Source organism: Ornithorhynchus anatinus, chromosome 14, assembly GCF_004115215.2.
Source record: "Ornithorhynchus anatinus isolate Pmale09 chromosome 14, mOrnAna1.pri.v4, whole genome shotgun sequence".
NCBI lineage: Eukaryota > Metazoa > Chordata > Mammalia > Monotremata > Ornithorhynchidae > Ornithorhynchus > Ornithorhynchus anatinus.
The window spans coordinates 16,593,041-16,606,555 of record NC_041741.1 but is presented as its reverse complement, the minus strand read 5'-3'; the positions used below and the strand labels follow the sequence as shown (position 1 = coordinate 16,606,555).

At 46.8% G+C, this 13,515-nt stretch overlaps 1 protein-coding gene across 1 annotated transcript in view; it reads right to left on the bottom strand.

Moving 5' to 3' along the window:
• CAND1 (cullin associated and neddylation dissociated 1) overlaps positions 1-13,265 on the bottom strand; it is a 33,492-nt gene extending 20,227 nt beyond the window's left edge. Inside the window, exons 1-2 of the mRNA XM_029078764.2 lie at positions 13,064-13,265; positions 2,351-2,494 (exon numbers count right to left, since the gene is read on the bottom strand). Of these exons, the coding sequence (XP_028934597.1) occupies positions 2,351-2,494; positions 13,064-13,131 (212 nt within the window). The 5' untranslated portion in view covers positions 13,132-13,265. The remainder of the gene's footprint in view (positions 1-2,350; positions 2,495-13,063) is intronic.
• Between the last annotated feature and the right edge of the window lie 250 nt (positions 13,266-13,515).

Genomic DNA, 13,515 nt, shown 5'->3' with positions numbered 1-13,515 from the left:
GAAAACAGCTTTAAAAATTACATTTTAAAAAATATTAGCAGTTTGTGGGTATTAGCCTCCAGACATCCTAAATCAAAGCAAATAGGCTCCTACCACGAAGCATTAGCCAGCTTGAAGAGGAAAGTCTCAGAAGACTAAAAAATTAAATGGCCTGACTACTTGTGGCAACCCAAAAAGAATGGTGCATTGTCATAATTCAAAGCAATCCCAAAATGGTCATTTCCATTGATAACTTTGCACTCATTGAGAAGCTTCGGGCTTCCCGGTGACCAATAAAAATACCCTGCAACTAGGTTAACTAAATATTATGTCCCTGGAATGCTATGTCCATGACACAAATATTATGCCACTGAAGAAACTGGATTCCATGCTGAGCTCCAACCCCTTCCCAATCAATCTGAGCTTCTATTTGGCTGGAGAAGAATCGGGAGGCTGGTGGTGGAATGCCTCCGGGATCCCTCGCAACTCAGTTTTCCAAGGCAGTGTTAACTCAATGGCATCAGAAACTATTATGCCGGAAGTTGGGCTGACCTGAGCAGTCCAAAATTCCCAGTTAAGTAGTTCTCTGGTCACAGTGCCAGCTCCCTATGTGGGACTCTGACTGGGTCTGCCATCAGAGAAGCAGCGTGGCCTAGTGGCTGCGGCCCGGGCCTGGGAGTTAGAAGAATCTGGGTTATAATCCCACTTTTGCCTCTTGCTTGCTGTGTGACCACAGGCAGGTCACTTCACTTCTCTGGACCTCTGTTTCCTCATCTGTCAAATGGGGATTAAGACCGGGAGCTCCATGAGGGACAGGGAATATGTCCAACCTGACCTGCTTTTATGTACCCCAGTGCTTGGAATGGCGCTAGACACATAGTAAGTGCTTAACAAATACCAGCATTATCATTATGATTATTATTACTGGCTGAACTCTCCTAAGTGCGAACTAGTGGGGTGGCAGACCTTAAGTTTAGGTGTAGCTGAAATCCAAAAGCAACTCTTTCTGAATTCTTGTTTTTTAAATGGTATTTGTTAAGGGCTTACTAGGTGTCCGGCACTGTACTAGGCGCTAGGGTAGATACAAGCTAATCAGGTGGGACACAGCCCATATCACCATGGGGTTCCCAGGTCTTTTTTCTAGACGTTGGAGAATATCCTTCTCCAGAAATCTTTACAAAGAGAACAGATCCTCATGTGTCTGGGATAGTTTGGTTACAGCTTTGCCTGGAGTCATAAAAATAGACTAGATGTTCTAAGGTTTCTTCCAGCCCCATGTTTCTAAATTTGTAAATATGCCCAGGTGCCAATATGCCACGGGAACTTTCGGTTAACAAATATTAACTTTACAGAACTGGAACCTAGTGGGACAAACCCATGTTCAATAAATGAAAGGAAGTCTGAAAACAGGCTTGAAAGGAGTCCTTGGCAAAAAAAAAAAAATCAAGGAAAAAGGCAGCCACCTGCTTTGAAGGTTACTGCAATTCAAAAGGCAGAAAAATCATTCTAGAGCTTCCTCCTTGTCCAATTTGACTGCTAAAGAGAATACCAGAAGGCAGATTCGAGGGGAATGAGGGAAAATGGAACCCAAATGTTGATTGTTCCCCCTGAAAGCCTGCAAAACAGCCACATGAACACTGATTGGGGATGGGGATGGTGCGGTTCCTGAGGGGAGCAACGGCTCCACCATGCTCGCGTCTTCAGGACCGAGGACCCGTGCAAAGGAATTGATTCTAGTGCTAGTGGTTGGCACAGCTTCACTTGCGCGCTCTTATCCTTGCTAGTCACGGCCCCGGCCAAGCACACGAAAATGAACAATACTTAAACTGAGTGTGGTCTGGCCAATCAAAACAATTCCATTCTGTATAATGATTTAATGATTTTCTTTTAAATGGTATTTGTTAAGCACTTACTATGTGCCGGGCACTGTACTACTATATGCCAAGCACTGTAACTAAGTCCTAGGGGAGAAACAAGCTAATCAGATTGGCCTGTCCAAGTCCCACATGGGGATCACATTCCTAATCCCCATTTTGCAGTTGAGGTAACCAAGACACAGAGAAGGCAAGTGGCCTGCCCAAGGCCAGACAAGTGGCCGAGGCAGAATTTTCTTGATTGAAAACAAAATCAAAAAAGAACAAAAAAAAAAAATCAGGTTACTTACCTGCAACTGAGGTTCTCAAAGACACAGATCACATGCTGGCTTAGTGATTTGCACACAGTAAGCACTCAATAAATACTACCTAATGAACTGGGATGGCGGGGAGATAACTTGAGGCTAGGCTACACATCAGGCCATACTTCCTGTTTGGGGGAGGGGCTTTACCTTTGAAGTCAGAGACTGTGATGTACAGCACAGAAAAAAACTTACCATTTGACAGCCAAATTTTGCACTTCACCATTCTTGTCTTCCAGTAATTTCAAAATCATCTTCACTACTTTCCTCTCACTGTCATCATCCAACTTGATGGAATCCTTCTGTAGCTCTGTCATCAAATCATTGGTAGCCATAAACCTATTGAAAAAAACATTAATCAAATGGGAATCACCACATACGGGTAACTTTTTTTTAAAAGTCGATATAACAGTATTTATTATTTATTATTATTATTATTTATGCCAAGCACTAAACTAAGCACTGGTATAAAGTACAAGATAACCAAACTGAACCCACTCCCTGTCCCACACTGGGCACAATCTAGGAGAAAGTGCAAACAGGTATTTTATCCCCATTTTATGAAAGCAGAAGCCAAAGCACAGAGCAGTCTCAAGTGACTCACCCAAGTAACAGAGCTCTTTCCACTACGCCAACCACTGTTGTCATAATTTCACTTTAGTTATACCTAAGCTTACCACTGCAAGTCAAGCTCAGCAGGTATGATAAGCATCATTTCTGTAAAATTACTGATTGGGAAATCTTCCAACAAAGTGATCAAATACTCTTTTTTTTGCCATGTTTACCCCTACCAAGACAATTTAATAAAATATTTCTGCGGCAGAAGTCATCCGTCATTTCCTCTTTCAGCCCCGCGTTTAGAAAACCAGAACAAAGATCTTATCTTTCGTGATTTTTCTACCAAAGCTTAGGATGACTTAGAAATCACAGAAGTAAACAAAAGTCACTGGATTAGATCAGGCTGGTACCTAGATGACCTGAATCGATTACAACTTTTGGCATACCACAGTCAAGAATACCAATGGATTTTATCAATTAATGGTATTTGAGTGCTTACTGTGCGCAGATTTTACCTACTTAATGAACTCTGCAACCTGGTATTACTATTTGTGAGGCCATATTATTAAGGGAAATAGCAATTTTTTTTAAAAAAATGAGACTTTTAAAAAAAGTCTCTACGTAAGAGACAGTCACTTGCAAGACTTTCAGTTGTAGGTGGGAACAACTCTCTCCTAAATTTCTTCCATATATTTATGCAAGGACGAGGGGTGTACAGTACTACTGTTAAATAAGGGAATCTGAAAATGTCTGAAAACACAGATGATGCAAAACTAAGTTATTAAATGACTAAGTCATGAACTAAAAATCTTTAAATCAATATCGCTTAAAAATGGCACTGTTCAGGGAATGAAAAATGCACGTTTGCTGCTGGTATGCTAAAAAAAAAGCCATTTCAAGGACGCACGATATAATTTAAAATGCGAAACCTATAATCATTCATTAAAATATGTTATGACCAAATAATTAGTCATAACAAAGATCAGTAAAAGTAGGGCTGTCAGTTTCCATGTCAGGTTAACTTCCATATTCAACATTTTGTAGACATTTTTCTTCTGCATTGAAAATTTTTCACGTGGATTTGCAAATACAGTTCATGCTTGTAACTACCAAATACCAGAGGAGACATTTCATTTTTAATAAAATTACTTCTTGCACGGAGCCCTACTGTTTTTAGGTGAAGTCTATTTTTTCAGGCAGTGGGGCCTACTGAAGAGTCAGGAGACCAGGGTTCTAGGCCCAGCTTTGCCTCTGGTCTGCCACGTGACCTTGGGCAAGTCACTGCAACTCTCTGCCTTAGTTCTCATCGGTAAAATGGGGAAAACATACCTGCTCTTTCTAACTTTTTAGATTATGAACGGCATGTGCGACAGGGACTGTGAACTAATTATCTTGTACCTACCCTAGCACACTTGGCACCTAAACAGCACCTAACGCCACAAAACCATTTATTACTGTTTCAACCCTTGCTTAAAACTGGCCCAACTACAAGAGTGTGTGTACTTTCCCCCCTCCCCTTGGCAAAACTTGAAAAAGACAAGATTCGGAACTTTCTGCGGTGCAGAAACGGGATCTCTAGCTCACGATTCCAACAGCCGGGGCTTGAGATTTTCAACTTGGAAATCACACGATTCTCGAGGAGAAGTGGCTATCAAGGGCACCCGGGTGTCAGTTTGAAACGAAACGAGTTATTGAGATTTGAAAACTATATTTAGGATCCCAGTGGAGCTGACCGGGGGCAGTGAGCTTCGCTCCGACTGCTCGGAATAGCTGGCCTTTAGGGGCTCACAATCTGGCAAGGGACTCTTAGGAACAGTGACTTTGGGTAGTGGCCGGGGGGAGACACCTGAGTGCCGTCTGCAGGTGTCAGCCCACAAAATCTCCCCACCCTTGTTCCCGCATGGGCTACACCGGGTGGATCACGGCCACTTCCGCAGAGGAACTGCTGGCTCAGCTGCAAAATAAAACAACGCTTCTTGTGGTGGACCCAATGACATGTTCACGTCTCTAGTTCGGAAGACCGCGATCATCACGCGGACTGAGTTTCCTGAGATCACATCGTGGGATGAAGGCGTGCCCAGACAGTCGTATTTATTGAGCGCTTACTTTCCGCCGGGCACTGTACTAAGCACCTGTGAGGGTCTAACATAACAACTGAACAGTCACGTTTCCGGCCCATAACGAATGTAGAGGGGGAAACAGGCATGACTCTGAAAAAAGATTACAGACACGTGCGCCCTGGCCTTATGTTCTGGAATAATGGCTCCACTCCACGCCCGACGCTGTGGTGCCCGCCTGTGTCTCAGCTGCTGCCCAGCAGGTCATCCTGGGAACCTCCTGAGGGTGTGCCCAGGGAACAGAGGAGCGACGTCTTTGATTGTGAGGTACGGGCGTGGGTGGGCTTCCTTGGCTGGCGGCTCTCCCGTGCCTTCTCGGGACAAAGACGGCCAAGAGCCAGGACTCCCCGGCAAAGTTCATTCATCCGATCGTATTTATTGAGCGCTCACTGTGTGAGGAGCACTGTCTAAGCACGTGGGAAGAGCTCGGTAGAACGAGAAACAGACACATTCCTGCTCGCAACAAGCTTACTGTATGGAGGGGGAGACAGACATTAACGGAAATAAATAAATGACAGATATGGACATAAGTGTCTCGTCTACTCCTGCCTCCTGTCTTCCCAGGCTCAGGGCAGGAAGAGACATGTCTGTGTGTCTGTCACCGTTTTCTCTGCCTCCCCCTCTGTAGACTGGGAGCACTCTGGACACCTGGGGATTTGCTACCCTTATACTCTTCCCCAGGATTTAGTTCAATGCTTTTTTTGTTTTGTTTTATGGTATTTGTTAAGTGCTGACTCCAAGCCCCGAACTGAACTAAACACTGGGGTAGGTACAAGTTAGGATGGACGGAGTCCATGTCCCATATGGGGCTCAGTCTTTAATCCCCATTTTACAGATGAGGGAACCGAGGCACAAAGAAATGAAGTGACTTGTCCAAGGTCAGGCAGCAGAGAAGTGGCAGAGCAGGGATCAGAACCCAGGTCCTCCAGGCTTCCAGGCATGGGCCCTATCCACTAGGCTGGACCGCTTCTTAACATATTTAGTCCCCCTCGGGACTGTAAGCTTGTTGTGGGTGGGGAACGTGTCTACCAACTCTGTGTTCAGACGGTGAGCCCGTCATTGGGCAGGGATTGTCTCTGTTGCCAAACTGTACATTCCAAGAGCTTAGTACAGTGCTCTGCACATAGTAAGCGCTCAATAAATACTACTGAATGAATGATACTGTACTCTCCCAAGTGTTCAGTACACTGCTCTACACACACAATATACGACCGACTGATTATTTAGCAAATATAGTCAATAACAATGATAGCGAGAAGAGAGTGTGCCCAGCATTCACTCTTCATGAGCCGAGCAGAAGAAAGTTGAGAAACACGGATATACATTTCTACAGGCTTTATCTCGGAGTGGCCTGCGAATTTGGAGGAAGAGTAAAGCCCTATCTTGCCCACATTTCTGTTAAAATTTTATCCTATTTTCCTGAATTTTCTTTCCTCTCTCTCCTCCTGTTACCTTCTCTGCTCGGTTCCAAACCAAAGCAGAAATAAGTCAGCCCACCCTAAGTAAGAGTGGGTCTGGGAGGACACAGCAGGCTTCTCTCCTCCACCTCCTCCTCCTCTCTCCCCTGGTCTGAAGTTCTTTGACTCATCGCTGCTGTTCATGGCTCGAGGTGGGAGAAGAGAAAAAGGCTCCTTTCACATGCAGAATTTTCAATATAGTGGGAGGATCCCATAATAACTCAATTTCAGAGAGGCCACTGTGATTTTTTTTTTGGACCCTAGAACCAGCACGATAGCACGGCCCAAGTGTGAGGTCAAGTTCTCCAGGTCTCACTCAGGTTTCTCTTCCCCGGTTTTCCTAGTTGTGGAGGTCCCAGAATCCCTATAAAGCAGTGGGTTGGGAACACCATAATGGATGGCCAGCCCTGAGAACCATAAATGATTAAACAAACTTGTAGATAAATATTTCAGAAAGGGCCCTGAATATTTTTGTGAGATAGAAGAGTTAAAATAATTTAAAAGGAGGCAAGACTTAAAGGCAACCAAATATTTGAATGACTTGGGCAAAAACTTGGGGAGTACAAGCCACATCCAGCTCAAATGCAGGGGAAAACATTTTTACAATTGCAACAAGATATGGATTCAACAATATACTTATGATTTCTACCCACCTGGAAAGAGCCATCAATTACCATCCACAAGACAAACTTACGGAGACTTTTACTTGAACTTTCAAATCATTCTTGCCACGCAAAAGGGAACTTACTTTAAAGCAAACCAGGTTATTATAATTTTTTAAAGTTTCAGCTTCTAAAACAAGTGACCGTCACTCAGAAAACACGGTATACATCATTGGGATCTGCCGCAACGAAGGTTGGCACTACACGCTTTGGTTACTACACTGTTGGGAAGTTAGGGATGTTCTTCCATCAAAGCGAGCCATGTTTGGATATATGATGCGGTGCGGGATGAAATGTTGGCATGTTCCTCTGCACATGGTAGGCGTGGTGAGTTGTGCAAGGCAAGTATGCCTTAAATCAAGATTTTACAAGATTAGAACTCCCAGTATAGAAGAACTGGTTGTAGCTAGAAAAGCTGTCAACTGAATGGCTAGGTAACAGTAAAAGAAAGGTTCAAAACAGTACAGCGTTTAATGAAAGGCATATTCCGACAGTTTCAGTGTTAATCTTCTAAGTTTATCGGTCGCCATTAGTTTATTACTCATCTCGCACTGTGTGACAAACTGATTTTCCGAGTAACGTTTTGGGTCATTCTATCCAGTCAGGCTAAAGAGACAATAATTCTCACTCAACTTCACCATCATTCTTAATTATAACAGCTCTAGAATTTATAACTGAGATCACATCACAAAATTCAAAGCAGACCTTAAGTAATAGGTTTCAGGCCACTGAAACAGTTTTAGAAGTTGGGCGACTATAATAAAAGAACTCATACTCTTCCTTCCAAACATACTAAATGTTTCACAGAGAGTCTGGCAGAGTTTAAATGATTTTTGTCATTTTTACGACATCCTACATATTTTCTTTATTCCATTCAATATAAACCACCCGTATACAATTAAGTAGAATGCTTCAATGTTTGCAGTATGATACTATGCTTTGATATTGGGTTGCCAAATTGTAAGATTACAGACGAAGAAATTGATTATTTTCAGAAAAAGAGACTATTTTAAAGGAATGAGACAAAGAAGAGAAGGAACTAAAACTCCCTGCAAGTTTGCCATCTTTGAGCGTATGCTTCCAATTATTTAACAGCAAACAAGACTCAAGTAAGGTAATGAACACAGTGTCAAAGAAATATATTTTAATTCCGATTTTTAACCTGGGAAGATCACTGTGAATAACTTCATATTTTCATACAGACTATACTCTTTCAAATCATGTTCACACCAAGCCACTGCCCAGTAAATACACTGTTTTAGTGTGTCTAGACTTAAAAAGTAAGATCAAAGTACGGAAACTTTGAAATCGGAGATTCCCTCCCATCTCCTCCAAAGCAGGTCAAAATTTTCTGAGAAATCACTTGTGTGGCTCCAAACCCCAAATTTTTATTCTTAAATATTAAATTTTGGGTAATGGATGACAAATCTTTCTGATGGGTGCATAAAGCACTTAAGTTTAATTCACGTTAACAAAGATCGTCAAGTTTTCAACCCCGTTTCTTTTTTAGTTTTAGTGTTTCAAGAACAAGGAAAGAAGACAACTATGCAAACTACATTTATATTCCGAAAACTCCGAAGTCAGGAAGGAAAAGAAGCATTATAAGAAAACTCTTCCCCAACTTTCTACAGGTGAATAACTGGCCCAAAAGTTGGCTTCGTTCACCCCTGAGTCAAAAACCCCATGCCTGTTTGCTGTTTATCTGCTTGAGTCTGATTTCTTCTGGCAAAATCTTGCCACCCCCAGATTCCTGTTTGCTAATTATCCGTCTGGCCAGAGAGGCATTTCTCTAATCAGATCGGGTTAAATGTTGAATCCTCCTAGAAAGGCGACACGCCAAAATCTCTCTTCTAGTCTTTGCTGGGCACTGTCACCGGTACTGGCAGGCTGAGAGCAATAATAATAATAATAATAATGGTGGGACTTTAAGTCCCTGTGTACCAGGCTCTGTACTGAGCGCTGGGGCAGACAGAAGATCATTAGCTCTGACTCAGTCACTATCCCACCAGGGCCTGCAGTCCTATGAAGAACCGGTACTGGACTCTCATTTTAAAATCCATCAGGGCGCATTTACTGAGCTCACACTGTGTGCGGAGCACTGTACTAAGTGCTTGGGAGAGTACGATCGAGTTGGTAGACACGCTTCCCGCCCATGACGAGTTTATAGTGTAAAGGGTGAGCTTACGGGAGGGGAAACCGAGGCCCTGGGAAGTGAAGTTGTCTCCGCGCCTCTAGACTGTAAGCTGGTTGTGGGTAGGGAATACGTCTGCTTATTGTTGTACTGTCTGGCGCTTAATACAGTGCTCGGCACGCAGTAAGCGCTCAATAACGAAGAATGATTGAAGTGTATGTGTTTGGGGGCGGGGAGGAACGTGTGTGCGGGGCCTACGAGGAGGGAATGGGTTCGGCGGGTGCCAGTGGGAGGATGCAGGGCGGCAGAGGCGATGCCCCCATTCCCCGTCTCCCTCCGGGTCACCGCATGGCCGAGCCCCCGGGGAGGAAGCCCCCGTGGGATGGGCTTTCCCGACTTTCTCCTCCCGGCCCCAGCCCCGATCAGCCAGTCCATCCTCTCTCTGAGCGCTGTACTACGCGGTTGGGAGAGTACATTATAACAGAGTTGGCAGGCGCAATCCCGGCCCACAATCACCGCGTGATATTTATTGCACGTCTACTGTGTGCGGAGCACTGTCTTGGGCGCTAGGGAGTATACAGAGTCCTTCCAACCCTTCCCTGGCCACAGCGAGTTTAAAGTTCATCTGTGGTAAAAATGGGGATTAAGACCGTGAGCCCCATGTGGGACAGGGACTGTGTCTAAACTGATTATCTTCCATCCGCCCCAGCGCTCAGAACAGTGCTTCATTCATTCAGTCTTATTTACTGAGTGCTTACTGTGTGCAGAGCCCTGTACTAAGCACTTGGGAGAGTACGACACTGAACAGACACATTCTCTCCTCGCAACGAGCTTACAGTTTAATTCTTGACACACTGTAAGCGCTTAAATACCATCATTATTATTACCGTTGGCACTTATTATGTGGGCAGCACTGTACTAACCGCTTGGGAGAGGACACTACAACAGTCGGTAGACACGCTCCCTGCCCTCAACGAGTTTACAGTCAATCTGTGGTATTTACTGAGTGCTTACTCGGTGCAGAGTGCTGTACTAAGCCCTTACCAACTCCCATATGGTACTCCCTCAAGGGCTTAGTACAGTGCTTTGCCCAGAGTAAGGGCTCAATAAATAGGACTGAACTGAATTACTCTCCCAAGCGCTTATGACAGCATTCTGTACATGATAAGCGCTCAATCTGCACACAGCAAGCGCTCAATCATTCAAACATTTATTGAGCACTTACGGTGTGCAGAGCACTGTGTAAGGACTTGGAAAGTACAATACAGTACAGTCAACAGGACTGAACTGAATTCCTCCCGGGCTCTTACTACAGTGCTCCACACACAATAAGGATTCAGTCAATTCAACTCTATTCCTCCAAGTGCTTACTACAGCGCTCAATAGCGCTACAGTAGTATATAATAGTCGGTAGGATCGAATGGAATTCCTCTCAAGTGCTTATGACAGAGTTCCAAATACAGTAAGCGCTCACCAAATAGGACTGACCTGAATTCCTCCCAAGCGCTTACCACAGCGCTCCACACACTAAGAATTCAGTCAACAGGACCGAATTCCTCCCAAGCGTTTACTACCCTGCTGCACACACACTAAGTGCTCAGTCAACTGGGCTGAATTCCCCCGAGGCGCTTACTACACTGCCTAACCGTTCAGTCAACATGACTATCTCCCAAGAGCTTACTACACTGCTCCACACTAAGCACTTAGTCAATAGGACTGAATTCCTCCCAAGCGCTTACTACACTGCTCCGCACACAATAAGCGCTCAGTCAACATGACTACCTCCCAAGTGCTTACTACACCACTCCACACACACTAAGCGTTCAGTCAACAGGACCGAATACCTCCCAAACGCTTACTACATTGCCTCAGCGTTCAGTCAACAAGACCGAATACCCCCAAGCGCTTAATACAGTGCTCCAAACACGCTAAGCATTCAGTCAACAGGACTGAATTCCTCCCAGGCACTTACTACACTGCTACACACACATACACACACTAAACATTCAGTCAATAGGACTGAATTCCCCCCAAGCGCTTACTACGCTGCCTAACCGTTCAGTCAACAGGACCGAATACCTCCCAAGCGCTTACTACACTGCTCCACACACACACTAAATGTTCAGTCAATAGGACTGAGATGCTCCCAAGCGCTTACTACACTGCCCCATACATAGTGAGCGTTCAGTCAACAGCACTGAAATCCTTCCAAGCACTTACTACACTGCCTCAGCGTTCAGTCAACATGACTAAAAACCTCCCAAGCGCTTACTACACCGTTCCACACACACTAAGCGTTCAGTCAACAAGACCGAATACCTCCCAAGCGCTTCCTACACTGCTCCACACACACTAAGCATTCAGTCAATAGGCCTGAAATCCTCCCAAGCGCTTCCTACACTGCTCCACACACACTAAGCGTTCAGTCAACAGCACTGAAATCCTCCCAAGCGCTTACTACACTGCTACACACACACTAAGCGTTCAGTCAATAGGCCTGAAATCCTCCCAAGCGCTTAATACACTGCTACACACACACTAAGCGTTCAGTCAACAGCACTGAAATCCTCCCATGCGCTTACTACACTGCCTCAGCGTTCAGTCAACAGGACCGAATACCTCCCAAGCGCTTAATACACTGCTCCACTCGCACTAAGCGCTCAGTCAATAGGCCTGAAATCCTCCCAAGTGCTTACTACACTGCACCAAACACACTAAGGGTTCAGTCAAGCGGACTGAAATCCTCCCAAGCGCTTACTACACTGCCCCAGCGTTCAGTCCACAAGACTAAATACTTCCCAAGCGCTTAGTACACTGCTCCCCACGCATTAAGCGTTCAGTCAACCGGACTGAAATCCTCCCAAGCGCTCACTACACTGCCTCAGCGTTCAGTCAACGTGACTAAATTCCTCCCAAGCGCTTAGTACACTGCTCCACACACACTAAGCGTTCAATCAACAGAACCGAATACCTCTCAAGCGCTTACTACACTGCCTCAGCGTTCAGTCAACAGGACCGAATACCTCCCAAGCGCTTAGTACACTGCTCCACCGCACTAAGCGCTCAGTCAGTAGGACTGAATTCCTCCCAAGCGCTTAGTACACTGCTCCACACATACTAAGCGTTCAGTCAACAGAACCGAATACCTCCGAAGCGCTTACTACACTGCTTCAGCGTTCAGTCAACATGACTAAATCCCTCCCAAGCGCTTACTACACTGCTCCGCCCGCACTAAGCGCTCAGTCAATAGGCCTGACATCCTCCCAAGCGCTTACTACACCGCTCCACACACACTAGACGTTCAGTCAATAGGCCTGACATCCTCCCAAGCGCTTACTACAGTGTCTAAGTGCTCAGTCAACAAGACTAAATGCCTCCCAAGCGCTTAGTACACGGCTCCACACACACTAAACGTTCAGTCAGTAGGCCTGAAGGCCTCCGAAGCGCTTACTACACTGCCTCAACAAGACCGAATACCTCCCAAGGGCTTACTACACTGCTCCACACTAAGCGCTCAGTCAACAGGACTGAAAATCCTCCTAAGCGCTTACTACACTCCCTCAGCGTTCAGTCAACAAGACTAAATACCCCCCAAGCGCTTACTACACTGCCCCCCACATACTGAGCGCTCAAGCAGACTGAATTCCTCCCAAGCGCTTACTACACTGCCTCAGCGTTCAGCCAACATGACTAAATCCCTCCCCAGCGCTTACCACACTGCTCCTCCGCCCCCCCCCCCACGCGCTCGATGGAGAGAACTGAGGTGATTCCTTCCCCCCCGCCCCCCCGTGCAGCGCCTACGACAGTGCTCCGCACCCAGCGAGCCACCCCCCCAGGCGCTTAGGACGGCGCCTCCCCTCAGGCCGGGGCGGCAGGCGCTCAGTACAGTCCTCCGTGGAAGCTGAGGGGAGTCGGGGGGGGGGGGAGGGGAGCCAACGGCCGGGCCCCGGGCGGGGAGGGAAGGCCGGGCCCGCGGTGCCCACCTGAAATCCTTGTCGCTGGACGTCATCTTCTCCAGCAGGTTGGAGATGTGGTAGGAGGCGCTCGCCATGTTGGCGGCCGTCGGGTCCCGCCCGCCTCGGCCTCCTCCTCCTCCTCCTCCTCCTGCTGCCTCAGCGCGCCGCGGCCGGGCCTACTGCGCAGGCGCACGACCGGGCTTAGCGCGCAGGCGCACGACCGGGCCTAGGGCGCAGGCGCCCGCGCAGGCGCACGGCCGCTCCCCCCGGCGACTCCCCTCCCCCCCTCCGCCGCCCGGCCGGGCCTCAGGCGGCCGGGGCCGGGTTCATGCGCCGCGGCCACGATCCGCTGTCGGCTCGGCGGCCTCTCTTCCCTCCCTCTCTCCCTCCCCGCCGCTTCCACTCGGCCGAGCTGACCCCGACCCGCCTCTGCCCCCACGCGCACCGCCCTACGGAGAGCCGCGGGGGCCAGAAGCCGG